This window comes from Mastigoproctus giganteus, chromosome 2 (genome assembly GCF_048544385.1).
Source record: "Mastigoproctus giganteus isolate SK-2022 chromosome 2, ASM4854438v1, whole genome shotgun sequence".
In the NCBI taxonomy this organism is placed as follows: domain Eukaryota; kingdom Metazoa; phylum Arthropoda; class Arachnida; order Uropygi; family Thelyphonidae; genus Mastigoproctus; species Mastigoproctus giganteus.
Genome location: NC_143576.1, coordinates 54614262 through 54631539, shown reverse-complemented (window position 1 = coordinate 54631539; position 17278 = coordinate 54614262). Strand labels below are relative to the sequence as shown.

The 17278-nt window shown below is 37.3% G+C and overlaps 1 protein-coding gene across 1 annotated transcript in view; it reads left to right on the top strand.

Moving 5' to 3' along the window:
• The window catches only part of LOC150089305 (AT-rich interactive domain-containing protein 3C-like), a 477406-nt gene that overhangs the window by 276168 nt on the left and 183960 nt on the right, over nucleotides 1–17278 (top strand). The window contains exon 4 of the mRNA XM_090368484.1: nucleotides 11884–11956. Within this exon, the coding sequence (XP_090224610.1) occupies nucleotides 11884–11956 (73 nt within the window). The remainder of the gene's footprint in view (nucleotides 1–11883; nucleotides 11957–17278) is intronic.

Here is a 17278-nt window from a genome sequence, read left to right as displayed (position 1 = left end):
CTGCTACTGCTAGCGTACAAAATTGCTAGTCAGCAATTTGGTGGACTAGCAGTAGTCGTTTTATCATTAGGCCTTAATGCCTGAAATGCCTTCCATCCAAGTTATAAACACACCAGCAAAAACGGATCCAGAAATAAATAGGATCGTGCCCTAAGTAAAATGTAAAATATTGTGCGTATAATGTTTAATTGATAATTTATATATATATATATATATATACAGAAAGAGAGAGAATGTACGAAAAGTCTGGAACATTAAAAGAAGTACTTTATGTACAAAATGGTTAACAAAATTTATTTGTTCACCATTTTGTAAATAAAGTGTCCCGAAAACTGTTTGCAATCAAGATTTCATGTTGTTTTGCAATCTTCGCAGCATATCCGCAGTAATGGAATTGTAGACTTAATTCTACGGGTCCCCTTCTACGATGCATTGTCCTGGAAATCTTTCATATGGGAGCGCATAGCGTGGCGGAGCACTGTCTTGAGAATATCCGCTATCAAGCCTGAGCTTTGATATCTATAGCATTTGCCTTTTTTGGTAGCACAGTGCATATAAGTACCGTCTTCATCTTCCACACCTGGTGGATTGCGCCCGAATTCGAATGTCATCAGTGACATGGGAATTTTTATGGGTTTTTTTCAGAGCGAGTGTGAGTTAGTTGTTTCGGGCGAGGGTGTCATGATTTTATTTTCTCCCGGAAAGTCGAGTTTTTTTTCGTCCAGCAAACAGGAAAATTGACGATAGAATACACACAATGTTCAGACACAATATATATATATATATACAGCATCAAGTCGCTGATACGCCCCACAACAACAACACTACCAACAACCCAACAACAAGCCTAGCATTTGTAAATAACTTTCTCAATTCACAGTACCAGTAAAGGCAGAATGGACCGATAACTTTTGTGTTCCAAATGCTACTCTGCACGATTCTTCTCTGGACTCGTGGAGAACCAGTATGGATTTTTCTCGATCACCGTCTTTGGTTCTGTTTTCTTAACTTTTCCATTTACATAAAAATTTTCTTCATCCAAAAATAGTATAACACGTAAGAAATGTTCGTTTCGTTTAGTGTTCTCACAGAACCATTCACACATTTCCCTGGTCCGGATCATCTTCTGTAAAGTTTTAAAATATTTTCAATTTATATGGGTGAAATTTTTCTTTCTTCTGATTGTCACAGACGGTACTTGTCGGTATTTTAAGTGCCATGCTCTTCCTATAGTTCCAGACATAATTTCACTTGGTGGAGAAGGGGTAAGTAAGCCATCATTCGTTATCTCTTCTGGTATATTTATAAAGTGTGATAACTTTTCAGCGCATTGCGTTTCGATATTTATATTACCTGAGCTGGAATAGTAATTAATGTAGTAATCCTTGCATTTTGCATTTTTGCAGCAACAGTCTAAAATAGTCACGCGCGTTATGCGGGAAATTCCCCAGAAACTCTGTGTGATTTGTAACAAGTATTAAGATTGGTTTAATACTTAATAAAGGAAAATCGAAGCAAAGCAAGAGATATAACAATATGAAAATGAAACTTAGACTATGGTTGAACGAAGGATGCTTAGAGTGAGTTGGTTTAAAGATTACTTAGTAGTATGAATACCATTTTTTTTTTTTTTTTTTTTCTCTCTGGGAAAAAATAAGAAAAGATAGAAGTCAGTAATAAGAAGTATATAGTTGTGGCAAACTCAGGCAAGCTGGCATCGTAAAAGCCTCTTCACAACTCAGGCCCTGGTTTAGTGAGTTCAGAATTGCAGGGTTAGTAACGTTAACCATAATCCAAAACAGTGCTGGTAAAGTATATTTCTAAAATTGCATTGCCAGTTATGACATTTAATTTAGTGTATATGTTATTATGGTTTAATTAAAGTCAAACATTACTGTGGCAGAAATCCCTAGGCAGTGGTGAGAATTTTTGATATATATCCATTACTTCCTATCTGTTGTCATATACTATAGTGGTAAAATTGTACTATGTATGTTAACTGTGACTAAAATAGTTATAATCCATGAAGTACTTTATGGTATTTTTATTAACGACCACTCTTTGTTTGAGCAGTCTAGATCAGTATTTTATTGCTGCAACTGACAGAGCTGGTTAGAAGATGTTTGTAATGTGCATGCAAGTTAACATATTAGATTAATTAAACTGGGCATAAAAATATTTTAGGTATTATCCAAGCATGTGGTTAGAAAATCCGAACCTGATTATGAGTGCAAATCCTTCGTTGAGGTGAATATACTGCTTCACACTATTACACGAAACAGAGCTACCTAAAACTAAATAGGAACTAAATCTTTAGCAACTAAACGACCGATTTCACTTAAGATTTCACTAACACTAAGTATTGCATGTATTTTCTGCATTAGTTTAATTTATTTCATTCTTCATTAGTTTTCGGAGATATAACATCGGTCTGTCTTTGCAGTTAAAAACGTTGTTTTGTTATTACACTCTGCCATTTCTTTTGTTTGTTAATAATTATTTACATGACATTGGTCACTTGTTAAGCTGCACTTTTGATACAAGATTATACACTGCTCGACAAAATTAGCAGAATACGTAGTGAAAGTTGTGTAGCTTGCGATGAAACCGGAAAATTTTGGTTTGGTGGTGTATCATAGAATAACAACGAAATGAGGAGACAGCAAGAAACTTCGGACAGGTATAGGGACATTTAGAGGGATTGTATAAGAATAACTAAAAATGTCACATTACAGAAGTCGATACAAGATGCTCGAAAATATGGTCACATGACATCAGTACGGTGTATGATCCTCTCCAACCGCTTAGGAGACCTGGCAGCGGTGCTCGATATAAGGATGTCTATAAGATTCTGTAGCAACAAATCCCATTTTTCCACCAGCGCAGACCTTGGCTCACCAGTGACTGAGGAGTAGGCTGTCGGCGTGCAATGCGACACCAAAGTCATCCCATACACGTTCGATCGGATTTAAGTTTGCTGATCGTGCTGGCTACGGTCGTCTTTCGATATTTTCTTTTTAAACATAAAACATACACAACATTCAACCGCTCAGTTAAAGTGTAACAGAGCAGAAAAAGATAACTGAACAAAGATTGTACAAAACAAAAATAAATAGTAGACTAACACACTTTGTATAATGAGAGTTCTTCAAACGGGAAAAGTCCAATTCACGGAAAAAAATGGGTATTCATGACGTCAATTCTAGTGCCATGAAGAAAATCGCAGTGAGCAGGTTGCTGCCGGAGACAATCACATACACACGAATTAATGAGGACATCATTAACCCAGAACTCATCCATCAGCCAGTCAACCTACTGCAAATAGTTCTATGAAACTCTTTCTTGTTCAAAGCCATATCCAGTTCAAACTTGTTCATGAGTGCCAATGTTCTTTTGAAGAAGGCGTTCCTGGGTATCTCTAATCCAGAGTTACCGATGTGGAATGTAGTCTTCTGTCTAGTAACCACCGCAGGAGCGTGAAGATCAGTATAGCATAGAAGATTCGGCAGGTAGGTTGCACCAGCAAAGATACGGTACAAATATCTTCAGTTTCAAGATATTCCTCCACCACTTGAGCCCTGTGTGCAGTGGCGTTGTCGTGTATGAAAAGAAAATCTGGACCAACCACACCCCTAAAGTCGTACATAGGCTTCTAGGATATGTTCTCGGTACGTACACCTATCAAAAACATGAAGAGGGATGTGGCCGTTGATTATTATTGCGCCCCACACAAGAACACCGCCTCCACCGTAAGTGTCGCTTTTTCTGATGTTGGAGGAATGGTACTGCATTCCTCGTTGTCTCCAGATGAAATAACGTCTAGAATATGTTTGTAGATAAAATAGGACTCATCAGAGTACAGAAGTATAACCGCATTTGTCAGGGTTCTAAGTCACACTTCATGGCACCAGTTTCGATGAGCTCTGTGGCAGTTTAGGGTTAATGGGATACAGGCCACAGGCTTCCTTGCGGAAAGTCTACTTGAATTGAACCTTCTTAACACAGTCCGTTTGGAAATGTTTTCACCTGTGGCCACAGCAACTTCAAGATACAGTTGATGATAGGACATCATAGGGTTCTGTCTTGCTGTTAGAGCCAGATAGCGGTCTGTTCTGGTTGACATAGCCCTCGGGCAACCTTGGCAAGTTCCTTGTAATGGTTCGTGCCTTCTGAAATTTCTTCCATAGCGCCGATACGACAATCGTGACACATTAAATCAGCATACTACCTCCGCCTGCGATTGCCTGGCTTCAAGTCGTCGAACGGCCTGTCATCTCAAAGAATCATCTAAACGACAATGACTTGCCATCCTGACTGCTGGAGATGTGCCTATCCCACTGAGCAAGCCAATAAACAGGAATGAAGTGATGTGATCGCAACCCGTGTTTTTATAGGCATGAATAAATTGCATAACTTATTTGGCAAGAATCGATCAGATAATTCAGTTTTATTAGTGTGGGCGATTAGCATCGATGATAATTCTAATGCTTGTTTCAGGAACATAGTTCTCACATGTTTGGCTCTCTGATAATACCTACAAGCAATTTATCTGTGGAAGCAAGCCCTCTCTCAGCAATTAAGATCATAAGAGTCTTGTTGAGTAGTACTTTGGCGATGGCTGTTGTTCTTAGTTCAGCAGAGATGCGAAGCTCGAATGTGACCCACTTTAAAAGCCATTATTTTACTACAAATCTTTTTTGATCTTGGTTGTGGGGGAGAGTTGTTGTTGTAGGATTTTAGGCGCACCAACGTCTTAGATCATATTGCACAATATATATTATGTCTGTAAATTGCTTGTATTCTTTGGTCGATTTGTCTGCTTGCTCTACGAAAAATTGGAGTTTCCGGGAGGAAAAAACCGTGCGGAAGCGATTGCTCAGAATTCAGTTGCTCAGTATAATTACAAATAAAATCGTGCACAAGCCTTGGCTCTCGGTCACGAAGAGGTTAGCTTTCGTCACCATTTGCATCCAGCGAAATGCTATCAGCACCTTGTTGATGTGGTATGGAACAGGAGATTAGAATCAAATTCTATTCCCAAAGCAATGAGATATCGCACAATCAATGTGAAGGTGTTTCCCACTGATATATAAATCTGCTGTGTCTTCAGCCGTCTTGCGAATAGATGAAATTTATTTACACACAGCCACTTTAACTATATAGCCCTTGCCAAAGATAATCTGTACATTTTTTTTATTTTTTTTTATGAATTACAGGAGCATGTGTGCATGCTCCTGTAATTCAGAAGATGATAGCGGCTGAAACTATAGTTATACAAGAGAAATGGAGTTAAGTATCTTGTCTTCTTACATTACTTCAAATACTACGCTAAGTTAGATTCACATCAGATGGTTCCACATTTCAGGAGTGTGGATGAAGTTTTCACATTTTTGCTGAAATTGCTGTTTTTTAAGACCTTGAACAACTAATTTCATTTCAAAAACTGGTATATCAAATTACAGTACATGCTTTACTTGATCCACTTCTCCCTTCTGTATGGAGACAGTAATAACTTACCATTTCTCTAGTATGCGATGGATATTTGTTAAAAACGTCAAGATTATTTATGGGTTTAAAATACAACATCGGTATTTACCTTGACAGAATGAAAATTCATATTTCAATGCATTCCTCACACGGCCAGGGGGTATTGACTTTGAGGGATTGCTGCACTGTGTATAATAAAAAAATATATAATAATTACATCTGAATCAGTCGTGCAGTGTAGTGATAGACGGGTAGAATAGAGCGCAATGTGTAACATCATTCTGTTTGTCGAGGAGTTCTGGGGCAACTGTGGAGCAGCGAAGTTAGGTATAAACGCTTGGGTCCTCTGAATAGGGGACCTGGGCAGTTTATCTGAATAGATCTAGAACGGAAGAAAGCTAAGGACTTACAAGGGTTGGAAGAATGGGAGATTCACGAAGACGAAGTACAACAGGCAATCAGGAAGTCACACAACTGACAAACCCCAGGAATATACAGCATCAACAACTGCTGGTAAAGGGAGTTCAGCATCCCAGTATATCTGACTAAAGACAAAAATAACAGAAACCCGGCAAAGTACAGACCGACCACCTGTCTCCCAACAATGTACATGTTCCTGATCATATACATAGCCAAGAAGATAACGGACCGCTTAGAGAGCCAGCAGAAGGGATGCAAGCAGATGAGCAAAGGGCAGTTTACCATCGATGCGGCACTTAGGGAGCAAGCCTACAAGAAGCACTGCAACCTGTACACGGCCCGTCGACTTCCGTAAGGTCTTCGACTCAGTGTCCCATAACTGGCTGACAGAAACGCTGAAGATCTGCAAAGTAAACCTACAGTGAAAAACATCTTAGAAGTAACCATGGCAAGATCACGTCAACATCACGACTTAGCCGATCCCAATCAGGAGAAAAGTCTTCTAGGAGATTCCCTTTGCCCACTATGGTTCTTTCTAGCACACAGCCTGCTATCCGCTATGCTTAATACCAGCAATACGGATATATCCTTAAAGAAGGGAGGTAAAACCTATACACACTCTCCCACCTGATGCGCATGGACGACATCAAGTTCTACGCAGCAACCGAGAAGCAACTCCAACAGCCACTCTAGATCACCGAAGAGTTCGGCATTCACAACAGGATGGAATTAGGACTAGACAAATGCAATACCCACGGATTGAATCAGGGAAAACCAGTTGAGCCGAAATTACCACATGAAGGTCGGTAAAGAGATCAAAGCCATGACAAAGGGGGTGCCTGTAAGTACTTCGAGATTGCAAGCTGAAGTTCTAGAACACAAGGAAATCAAGGGTCACCTGACCGCGAAATATTAGCAGAGACTTACAAGCCTGCTAAACGGAAGGAACACAATTAAAGCCATAAATACCTAGACAGGGGCAGTACTATTGGACTTCCTCGGGATCATAAAGTGGACTAACGCCGAGCTGGGAAGAAGGATAATAAAAACGATGATGTAGAGCCACTAACACCATCCGAAGGCGGCTGTCGAAAGAGTAACCATACAGTCTGAGATTAGTACTGCGCCTGTGTGGGTATTTATGGCTTTAATTGTGTCCATATAACTATACAGTCTAAGATATGGACCTCATCGAACAACAGAATAAAGCCACCTTTCCCAGGAACAATCCAGCGCATTACCGCGAGTTTCGGGATGATTGCCCAAACGCACTACACGCACAGGCACGGCCAGGTCGTCAGAATGGTACATTAGAAGCTACCGAAGTTGCACCAGTTGATCAAAGAAAGTATACCGTATTACGAATCTCAGGCCGTAGTAGAGATCTCTGCGTACAAACTGTACTGTGAACGTGCCATTTTTCCGGTGTGTTGTACGAGACAAGATGATTCGTACAACAGACTGGATATAACCCTCACTGATAAGAAGGAAAAGACTACCTACCTGATCGACATAGCGGTGCCCCACACCAGCAACCTCCAGAAAACCTCATAGGTTTTCTGGAGGTTGCTGGTGGCCAGGAACTACAGATCAGGAAGTACACAGACCTTAGACATGAAGTCAAAGAGATGTGGCATATAGAACCATCCCGATCACCGTGTCAACCACCGACCGGCATGGTTCCAAAGAGCCTACATAAAAACGTAACAGCAATTGGCCTCCCACGGAACACCTGGTTCAGTTACTATTGTTGGTCGAGGAGCTTTTTGACTACCCTACAGTATAGTCAGGAGAGTTTTTCGACCAATATACAATCATTCCACGCACCTTGTGGCAGTACTCGTCGCATGAGGGGGAAAATCTATAAGAAGAAAGAGATTAGTAATGAAATTTCCGTTCATACTCATTACGATCGCTACAAGACGTAACTAGTTAGGCTCATTAAGGTTTTGTCATTGGTTTTAAAGCATTGTCCATAACTTCATTTGTGAAGCGTTTATATGTTATAATAATCTGTATTGTACCTCAGAACGTGAGTTGAAAATGCAGGTGTCTAACTCATTGCTTCTAAATGCTTACCGCAAATTCATGGGATCTGTTCTGCTACTGGGATGCATTTACTAAATAGCTTAAAAAAAAAAAAATGAAAAAAAATGACGCTTCATCTTTAGAGGAACTTAAGGGTAGCATTATTTTCAAGGGAACTAACTGATCACCGACGATACTTTACCCTGGAGTAAAGAATCCAGTCTGGTATTAATCCCAGAGTAGTAATTTCTGTGCGTTGTGGGAATATGTGAAATCGAAGGTCTACCGCATTAGCACAACTCAGTAACGCTTCAGACACCGGGATACGCTCCGCGTGGCAATTCGAAATGTTCTGTCACGCCTTCATCTTGTTCTGAAAAACTGTGCGCGCGTGCTTGCACCACAAAACACATACACATACACAGAGCGTGACCCAGTAGCATGAGTGCTGTCACATGTAAGGGCGATGATTGTCCGTAGTGGGGGAATACCACGTGATTTGAAATCTATGTTGTTATACCTGTGTTTATAGAATTTCACACGTTTAGGCATGCGTTACCTAACAGCAGGTGTGTGTGTGTGTGTGTGTGTTCGATAAGAGAGCCATTTAACTTCGAAATTTCAAATTTATTTTTTTTAGTGTGTTTTGTGTGTGTTTTTCAAATTTAATGTGTTTTTTAAATTGAATGTGATTTAATTTTCTTTTTAATGTGATTTAGTGTGTTTTTTCAAATTTAAAATCAAAACGTATTTTAAAAATACGTTTTGATTGTATTTGAGGGGGGGGGGGAACTACGCATTCAAGAGGTCTTCATCAATAGAAACCATTTAATTGGAACAATCATAATTCTGATTTCTCTCCTTTTCCAGAATGTACACAACTTTCTTTCTATCTTGTTCCTTCATTTTCGGCATTTCGAAATTTTCTCATTATGGTTTAAAAGCTTTCTGTTGAGTAGACAAAAATCTTGCAATAACGTGACAAATCCTAAACAGATCAGGTGAAAATTCCTGGAAGAAAATGGTATTCTGGTTGTCCCCATCCCCCTCCTCCACCACCACCACCACCCTTTCCCTACGGTTAACTCCTATAAAAGAATAAATAAAAGGAAATCCAGTCAAATAATATCTCCAAAAATATTAATTTAATAAAGCAATGAACAAAGAAGCGGGGGGGGGAGACAGGAACTGAATTCTAACAAAAAAAAAAAAAAAGGAAGAAGATAATAGAAGAAAGCTGCATCAAGACTCACTTGTTGCTGCCTCTACTTCTATAGATAAACAGACAACTATTAAAGCAGTTGATGACAGAAAGAACTGTCCACAGAACTGTCTGTTCTGTGGACTTAGTTATGAATTTTTATATTCGGTTAGAAAGGGGGGGGGCTGGATTCAAGGCCGGTTTTGTTTTGTGTGGTACCATGCAAGTGTTAACGTAACGAAAGATAATAAAACTTTCAAATGTGAATAATGTGTATAATCATTGGTATGGTTATTAATAACTAAAATGAGTTTAATATGAGCGAACCGAGTAAATTTTTCGACAATTCATTTTAAATAAAAATTTGTCACCGATTCATATAAAATTTCAATGATGCGTTTATTCCAACATGCAAGATAAAGGGATCATTTTGCAATAGTCTCAGTTTTGTAATTTTGCACAGACAAAGGTATAGTTTTTGTCATGTTTTCTTATAACGATTTAAGGCCAATATTTACTCTTTCAAATAACAAATAAATTCTAATTCTGAAGTAAGTGAAAATGGGTTTAAATAGGTTCTAAGTGGTCCCAGTATCCACGCCTTACGTTATAGTTGATTAGCTCGTTCAGGTGATAGGTATATGTATGTTGAGGGTCAGACGGCTCCGGGGATTTCTCCCATCTCCGCGTATGTGCTGTGTATCGAGTGACAGCACCCTGTCTATGCCAGAGGTTTAAAATAATGTATGGGTCATGTGGTATATAGTTTGATGTGCCCATTGCTCATCCGGCCTGTTGGCCGTCGGGCCCCTAGTGGGACCTGGTGTTACCATACCTAGCGACAGGGACGCCGGCCGGGTGTACTAATTATACTCTGGAAAGTCTCGCCACTTACTTTCCTGGGACTTCAGTGACTAGGACTTAAAATAAAGGTGGGAGCGATCGCGGTTGAATTAAGTAAAATTGCATTTTGAAAGCGCTGCGTGGGGTTTTACGCTGAAAGAACTATTTCTAGAGGGCCTAAAAGGTCGAGCAAAATTTGATGTGATTTAAATTGGACATGTGGGCCAGTCGCTGTACAAGAGAAAGTGTTGCGGGGAGGGTGGGTGAAGACCCAGGGACTCACATCTGGTGAGTATGGGCTTGGCACACCCAGGGTCCTGAGCTGGATATCATTATTCTTCTCTTTCTTGATGATTCCCTTCTACTTCTCTTGTTTTTTTCTCTCTCTCTCTCTCTCTCTCTCAGGGTAATTCAGAAATTTTTTTTTTGGCTGGTGCAGCATAAGCCTCAGGCTTCCTTGCACCATATAGCCAATAATAATAATAAGACTGGGGGGGATGAAATAGGAAGAAGAGGGGTCGGATAGGAAGGTGAACCCCCATTTTCAGTGGGGCATGCCCATGCCCTACCAGAGTGAAAATATGGTGAGGCGAGGTGTTCAGGTGATACTGTACAATTTAAAAAAATATGAGTAACTTTGGAAGGAAGAACTGTAGTAACGGCATTTGTCTCTAAGTTGAATAAGCCCAAGTTAGCGCCGATTAAACTTCGGTATCAGTGTCCAGTAAAATCAACAAAATGATCTACACGATCGAAAATCGAACTCAGTAAAGAGGGTTAATTTTATTTGATTTCATCTTCTACATGAACTCCTTTCTCTGAAATTCTATGATATCGAACAGGTTTAATTTTCATTATGCATATTTTCGCACTGTGAAAAAACGCACGTAGTACAGGATGTATGCAAGACGTAGAGTCACTACCTATAAAGAAAAAGAAATCACAACTAGAAACTTGAAAAGCGAAATAATTTCCTTTTCAAAGAAATTTGAATGACGCCTTACAAAAATAAAATATACACTGTAATGACTTTTAAGTTTATTCAGACAATCATCTCCTAAACAGTAACCGATAGACTGATGATGAAGACTGTTAATATTATTAAAAAGCAGGTGCGCTTCTCAGAGTACATTTCAGTACCTTCTTTATACGACAGTGGGGCCCGGGTACTTAGAGTCACTAATACTGCTTTCACACAAGCGGTTCATCAACGGACGCGGCAGTGTTTATTGCCCCCCAAGCACGCATTAAAAAAAAAAAAAAAAACAAGCAACCAATAAAATTAAAGAGGTATGATGGATCTTTGGGTTTATTGGTTTGGTTGGTTGGAGCAATAAGCTTGCCGCGTCCGCTTGGGAACCGCTTTCATGAATGCAGCCTAAGGCTCCTTTAGTAACGTTGATACAGGTCCAAAAGTATCATTTGATTTTGGAGTCTTAACTATCTGTAGCCCCAGGCTCGTGCAGGATGGGTTCTTGCAGAAAGACGGCCCTTTGAACGATTAGCATTTTACCATTTGAACGATTTTACCATTATGAGGGGCTCCTCATTATGGTAAAATTCATATATTTCCAAACTCTTTCGCCTGATCATGGGAAATAGAATAAAAATGTGGATTGCACATAAAGCTATAATCAAGGAGCAAATAAAGATTGTATTGCAGTATATAATAATAATTATTATTTATTATTTTTTTTCTTAAACCTTAGCCCGCAGCCATTAATTTAATATCATTTGTCTGGTTTAGGAGAAATTTTTATCTACAATTATGGTGACCGTGTTTTTATGGTAATAATTCGTCTGTATATGGCCATATATATAATAATGACTTATTGTTTAATTACTTATTCTTTTAATCGTTAATATTGAATGTCGTGCTAATGTTACTCTTCTTTCCTTTCCAGTTGTATGAGCTTAGTGATGATCCAAAAAGGAAAGAATTTTTGGATGACCTCTTTAACTTCATGCAAAAGAGAGGTGAGAATAAGTTTATAAAAATATCGATGTGTCAGCTGCATGTAGTTATACTGTAAAGCTCTTTTTTTTTTTTTTTTTTCTTTCATTGGAGTGGTGTTTATTACAGTATTAATCCATAGTATACTTATCTTGTGGACCCGAATTAAGAAATAAACAGTATATAAAGTATATAAACAGTATATAAAGAGAAATCTCTCAGTAATTTGCTTTTCGAAGAAAGTGAAATTACTGAGTGATAACTCTTGTGTATGGAGAGCTCATTTACTTTTAATTATGGATCGTGAAAACTATTTAAACCTTCATAATTTCACATTGTGGAGAGATTACGTCACAGCAGGCTTTATTCGCTGGTTATTTACCGCAAACCGAAAGGATTGTAGATGATAGCGATTCCTTGCTCGTTATTCTGCAGAGAAGGGCTACGCCTAGCAGTTGTTCATGGAGTTAAAAAAAAAAAAAAAAAAACAGCAAACCTATTATTAAGATTTTATGCTTTTCCCATATCTATTTGTTGTCTTAAAACAAACAAACAAACAAAAAAATATATATATATGTATTGTTGGTTCTAATTTAATGGCCTTCTGATAATACAGGAGACTAAAATGGAATTTCTGTATCATCTCTTAGTATTCCTAACGTTCTCGAATCAAGCATTTAGCAATAAACATTTAGTAATCTGTTCGTTTTCATGCAAATTGCGTTATCTAATATGTGGTCAATTTCTGCCACAACCTTCTTGTGGAACGGAGATTACATTCTGATCACCATCTGTATTCAGAATTTCTAAATCCATATTGGAATTGAGATCGTTACTCGTTACGATCAACTTCAGGCCTGACTTTCATTGACTGGATTTCGTTTAATATGTTGATTTGTGGATCATAAAATCTTCCTCTGTCGATTCAAATTCGAATTCTTGTTCGCTTTAATTCAGATTCAATTTCCAGTTTAATTGTCAACTGTTTTGCATTGTCCAGAAGGGAATTTAAATTTGAAATCTGTTCTTAAATGTTTAATGTTCGATTTATTTTGAAAGCAGGGAGACAGCTTGCGATGTTTATTTGACTCAAATGTCATACCAAACAATCAGGCAGCATATACATTTGCTGTCAGTTTTTCTTTTTCCAACGGTCAAAAATTATCGCTCTTTATTTTCTACATACTCATCCTTTTTTAAACTATTTTCTTATTTCTTGATAATGATATTTTTCTGTTTAGATTTTTCGCGGCCCTATAAACTTCGGTGGCCTGAGCCAATGCTACCTTGGCTCGCTCCTTAAGCCGGCTCTGCATTTGATGTATAGAGAAGAGAGACATGGAAAAATAAATCGTTAGCCAAAGTTTTTCGTTATAATTACTTTCTTTCAAACGATACTAAAAAATCACTATTATTAAGAGAAGTCGTGGAGGATCAGAAGCATTTTCGCTACAGTGAAATAGTCATTAAAATGATGTTCTATAACGGGATTTTATTTATTTTCGTTAAAAAAAAAATAAATAAGAAAAATAACCTCTAAAGTACTTTTTAGATTTTTAAAATACATCATACTTGTATGGACTGCAGTGAATAAATATTGAATTATAAGAAATAGAGAGAGAGTTGTAGAGTTCCGGATTTGAATTTTGAGGAGTGCAGTTTGAAGTGAAAGTTTGAGATTGAGTACAGTTTCAAAAGAGTTTTTGGAGTGGGAGGGAAAAAAAAAAAAAAAAGGTGTAGTTTTAATGCGTGCAGTTCATGCGTAGTTCGACCTTGTCTCGAGAAATGAAAAAATGCCAATATATAGTAGATATAACGTAGACATAAATATTTTAATATAAAAACTGCGTCGAATCAGGAAACCGTACAGTAAATTCAGAGATGACCGCAAAACAGTCAATTTGCTAATTAGTTAGTCTTTTGGGTATATCAAATAAAATAATAATAAAATAATAATAAATAAAAATAATAATTATTTCAAGTTACTGTAATATCTCTTTCAATAACTTTGGGGTAGGGTGGACAGGAGGTTAGAAAACTGCATTTTTTTAACCTCCATAATCGCTAAAATAAGGTGTCTCTGTCTCAATTTTCCAAATCTCAACAAGTGGGCCGACATAAATATCCTCCATCGGTACATTACTTTTAATGATTATCAAATTAGTCTTCATCAGTGCGATAATACAATAATATACACTTTGGTGATGGATTCACTCAATTTAAAATGTGCACATGTCAGGACTTATCACTACCTTAACGTCTGTAAATAATTTATAGAATGGATTATTACATTTAGATTTTCTGAAAGAATCGTCTGAAATCAATTTGAAGATAATATCCAAAAACATAATGCGACTGAAGTGTTCACTGTTCGTGTAGTCTTACTATTAGCATTCAATTTTTGTAGCAATTGTTGTTGTGAGGCTAATTAATTGCAGAAATTTGAATAATTGATTTTCCCATGTGATGACTACAGAATAGATTTCAAACAAACAGACTCCCTTGGCTGACATTAATGCTCATCATCAAGAACCCTTGTAAAAGAACTCGTTTAGCAGTAAGTGCATCAACTTTCATGACCTGAGCTATTATGAATATTAAATGTGTGTCACTACGGTTCAAGATAAAAAAGTAGCGAATAATTCAAAACAGTAAGGAAGATTTTATATTTTTAAAATGTAAATGCCATACTTGGTTTATATTATATTTTAATGGGATCACTTATGTAGAAAAGACAAGTAGGTAAGTATTCGTTGTGCGCATCAAATAATTCATCTTAGGTAAAATAACAGAGCAATAATTGCAAAATATCAATGAGCAAGTCAACAAGCATTTTTAAGAATAATTGTTTCACCAGCACTTTATTTACAGTAATAATGAATTTGACCTAACGAAAGAGGATCATGGTTCAAAAATAGCCTTCATTCCAAGTATTAAGAATGCGATCCATTATGCTTCAATTTTATTGCTCTCCTTTCATGGCTCTTTTGATTTAAATTTCCAATAAAGTGAAATAAAAGATCCCGCTATAATTTTAGCATTATTACTTTATTATTTTAAGATTTATAATAGCCATATCAAATGAACTATCGTTGTTATTACAGTCAAAGTTAGAATTCAGGCTGTTACTCTTTTTTGTAATCCGTTCATGTGCACATGATTCCAGGATTAACTATAATCTGCTAATAAAAACTCTGTCTGCCTATTATCATTTCAAGGATAAATTCAGAGGACCCTCTCTCTCTCTCTCTCTCTCTCTCTCTCTCTCACTCTCCCTTTATACTCCAGGACGACCACACAGTCAGAGAAGTTCACAAGGCAGAGAGAATACAAGAAGCAGCACCGTATTTAGCAGTCTCTGCTTGAACCCCGGTCATTCAAGGCACGCGCATTTATGCACCCTCGCCCCTGACCACTCGGCTACGGCAGCCGTTTTTATAGACAAGAGAGGCAAACTGAAGCTCCCTTAAGAAACTGCAAGTCTTTTCATATGGCATTGATCACTTAAATTGCAAGACTGCGGCTGCGCGTTAAGTATAATGCTACTCATTAAAAGCAGTATCATCCCTCCTTTCAAACGGCCGTTTTAGTGCTTATTGGCTAATCACTGGTGGGAAACCCTGATAACCCAATGACGATTTAATTCACAAGAAGAGAGAGAGATGTCAAAGATGCAAATAATATGATAAGATAGGATGTCTGACCTCCAACCGATGCCAGACCGCTTGTGAGGTGATCCACATTACAAATTAATTAGCAGTATGCTTGTCTTTTTAAGGAAATGTTTATTTATAGTCCAGCACAGAGGCATCTCGTACAGGTAGCCTCACATTTGCGAGTCAGTGTCGTATGTTAGGCCTTTTTTTTTCTTGTTTTCATTTGTATTTTCTTGCATAAGGAAACTTCTGTTTATTGCTTTATCAGCGAAAAACTAGACGTAGATGTTGTGAATCTTCTTTTGTAGTAAAAATGTTTTAGCTGTGCTGGTTCACAAAATTGCTAAGATTAATATTTTATCGTGATAAATGCTTTCACTAAAATGGTAGTTCAGATTAGATCTAGCTCACTTCTTTAAAGAAGTAAGTATATTAGTAGTTTTGGAGCTTTTATGTCAAATTAATTCTTATATCTTAATATTAAAAAAATAATTCATTTTTAAAAATCATTACTTATATTTAAAATCAAACTCTTATGATTTTAAAAATTCACTGCAGAATTAACATGTTCGTCATTATGAACAAAGGGTGCTTTCTTGATTTTGGATGTAATCACCATCCCATACGCTGTTCAATGCGGCTCTTCGGTTTAATTCGCTCTTACTTTTGTTATAAATAGAGATATTATTTTTATTCCTTCTTCAAGGTTTATCTTCTCTAGCTCCTGGTGTCACCTTCATTTCAATATCTTTTGTACATGCTCCAAAATCAGGAAACAAGCTGTGTAGGCGATGGCAACCGAATTACACTGCTTCTCTGTGTTCTTTCGTAACTCCTTGTATTTTATAAATAGCATTCTCTTCATGGCTGCTAAACATGTTTGTAGTGGGGGGCGGAAAAATTTGTAGTGCACTGTTTTATTTCTTTTTAAATTAAACTCCTTGTGAGACGTGCTCTTGTCCTTTATTGTACTTAAGAATACCTTCTTGTTTTTAACTTTTGTTTCAACTCTTCTCTACTTTCAAAGAAAAATGCAGTTGTATTTGTATAAGCAATCGGCTACTTTATTCTTCCTTATTCCGCCTCTTTTATTTGCTTCTCGTTAAACTAAGAGAGTCCATTATTAATTTAGAGGTTGCGCAGTAGCCAAATTGTTGCTTGAACCTTCTTTATTATTAAGCATCATTAATTATATACAAAAACGTAGCCTTGAATTGTACTATCATCAGTAAAATCCTCTGGCGAATGCCATCGCTTGTGCAAAATAATTTTCTAGCTTTATTCATACTTGCATGAAAGCCCGTGAATTCAGTGGGGGGCTTCAGGTATTATAATTTGAAACTGTATTTTACTAAAACAATGAAAAAAAACAAAAACATTCATTGGGTTTCCTGTAGAAAAGACCATGACGTAGTATAAAAAAATATGGAGAATCATAAAGTCTCGAAACTTTATTAGACATGCTAGACAGACAACTTGTTCATACTATTCTAATTACATCTTACCCGGATGCAGCCATTCCTAATTAATGATGCAGCCATTCCTCAGGTAAGAGAATTTCTGATTTAAAATATAAAATTTCTAAAATTTAATATTCTGACTTAAAATATAATATTTCTAAAAATACTTCTTAATAGCCTACACTATCCTATTTGGTTTAAATTCGCACCATTTATTCTAAATTCAAAA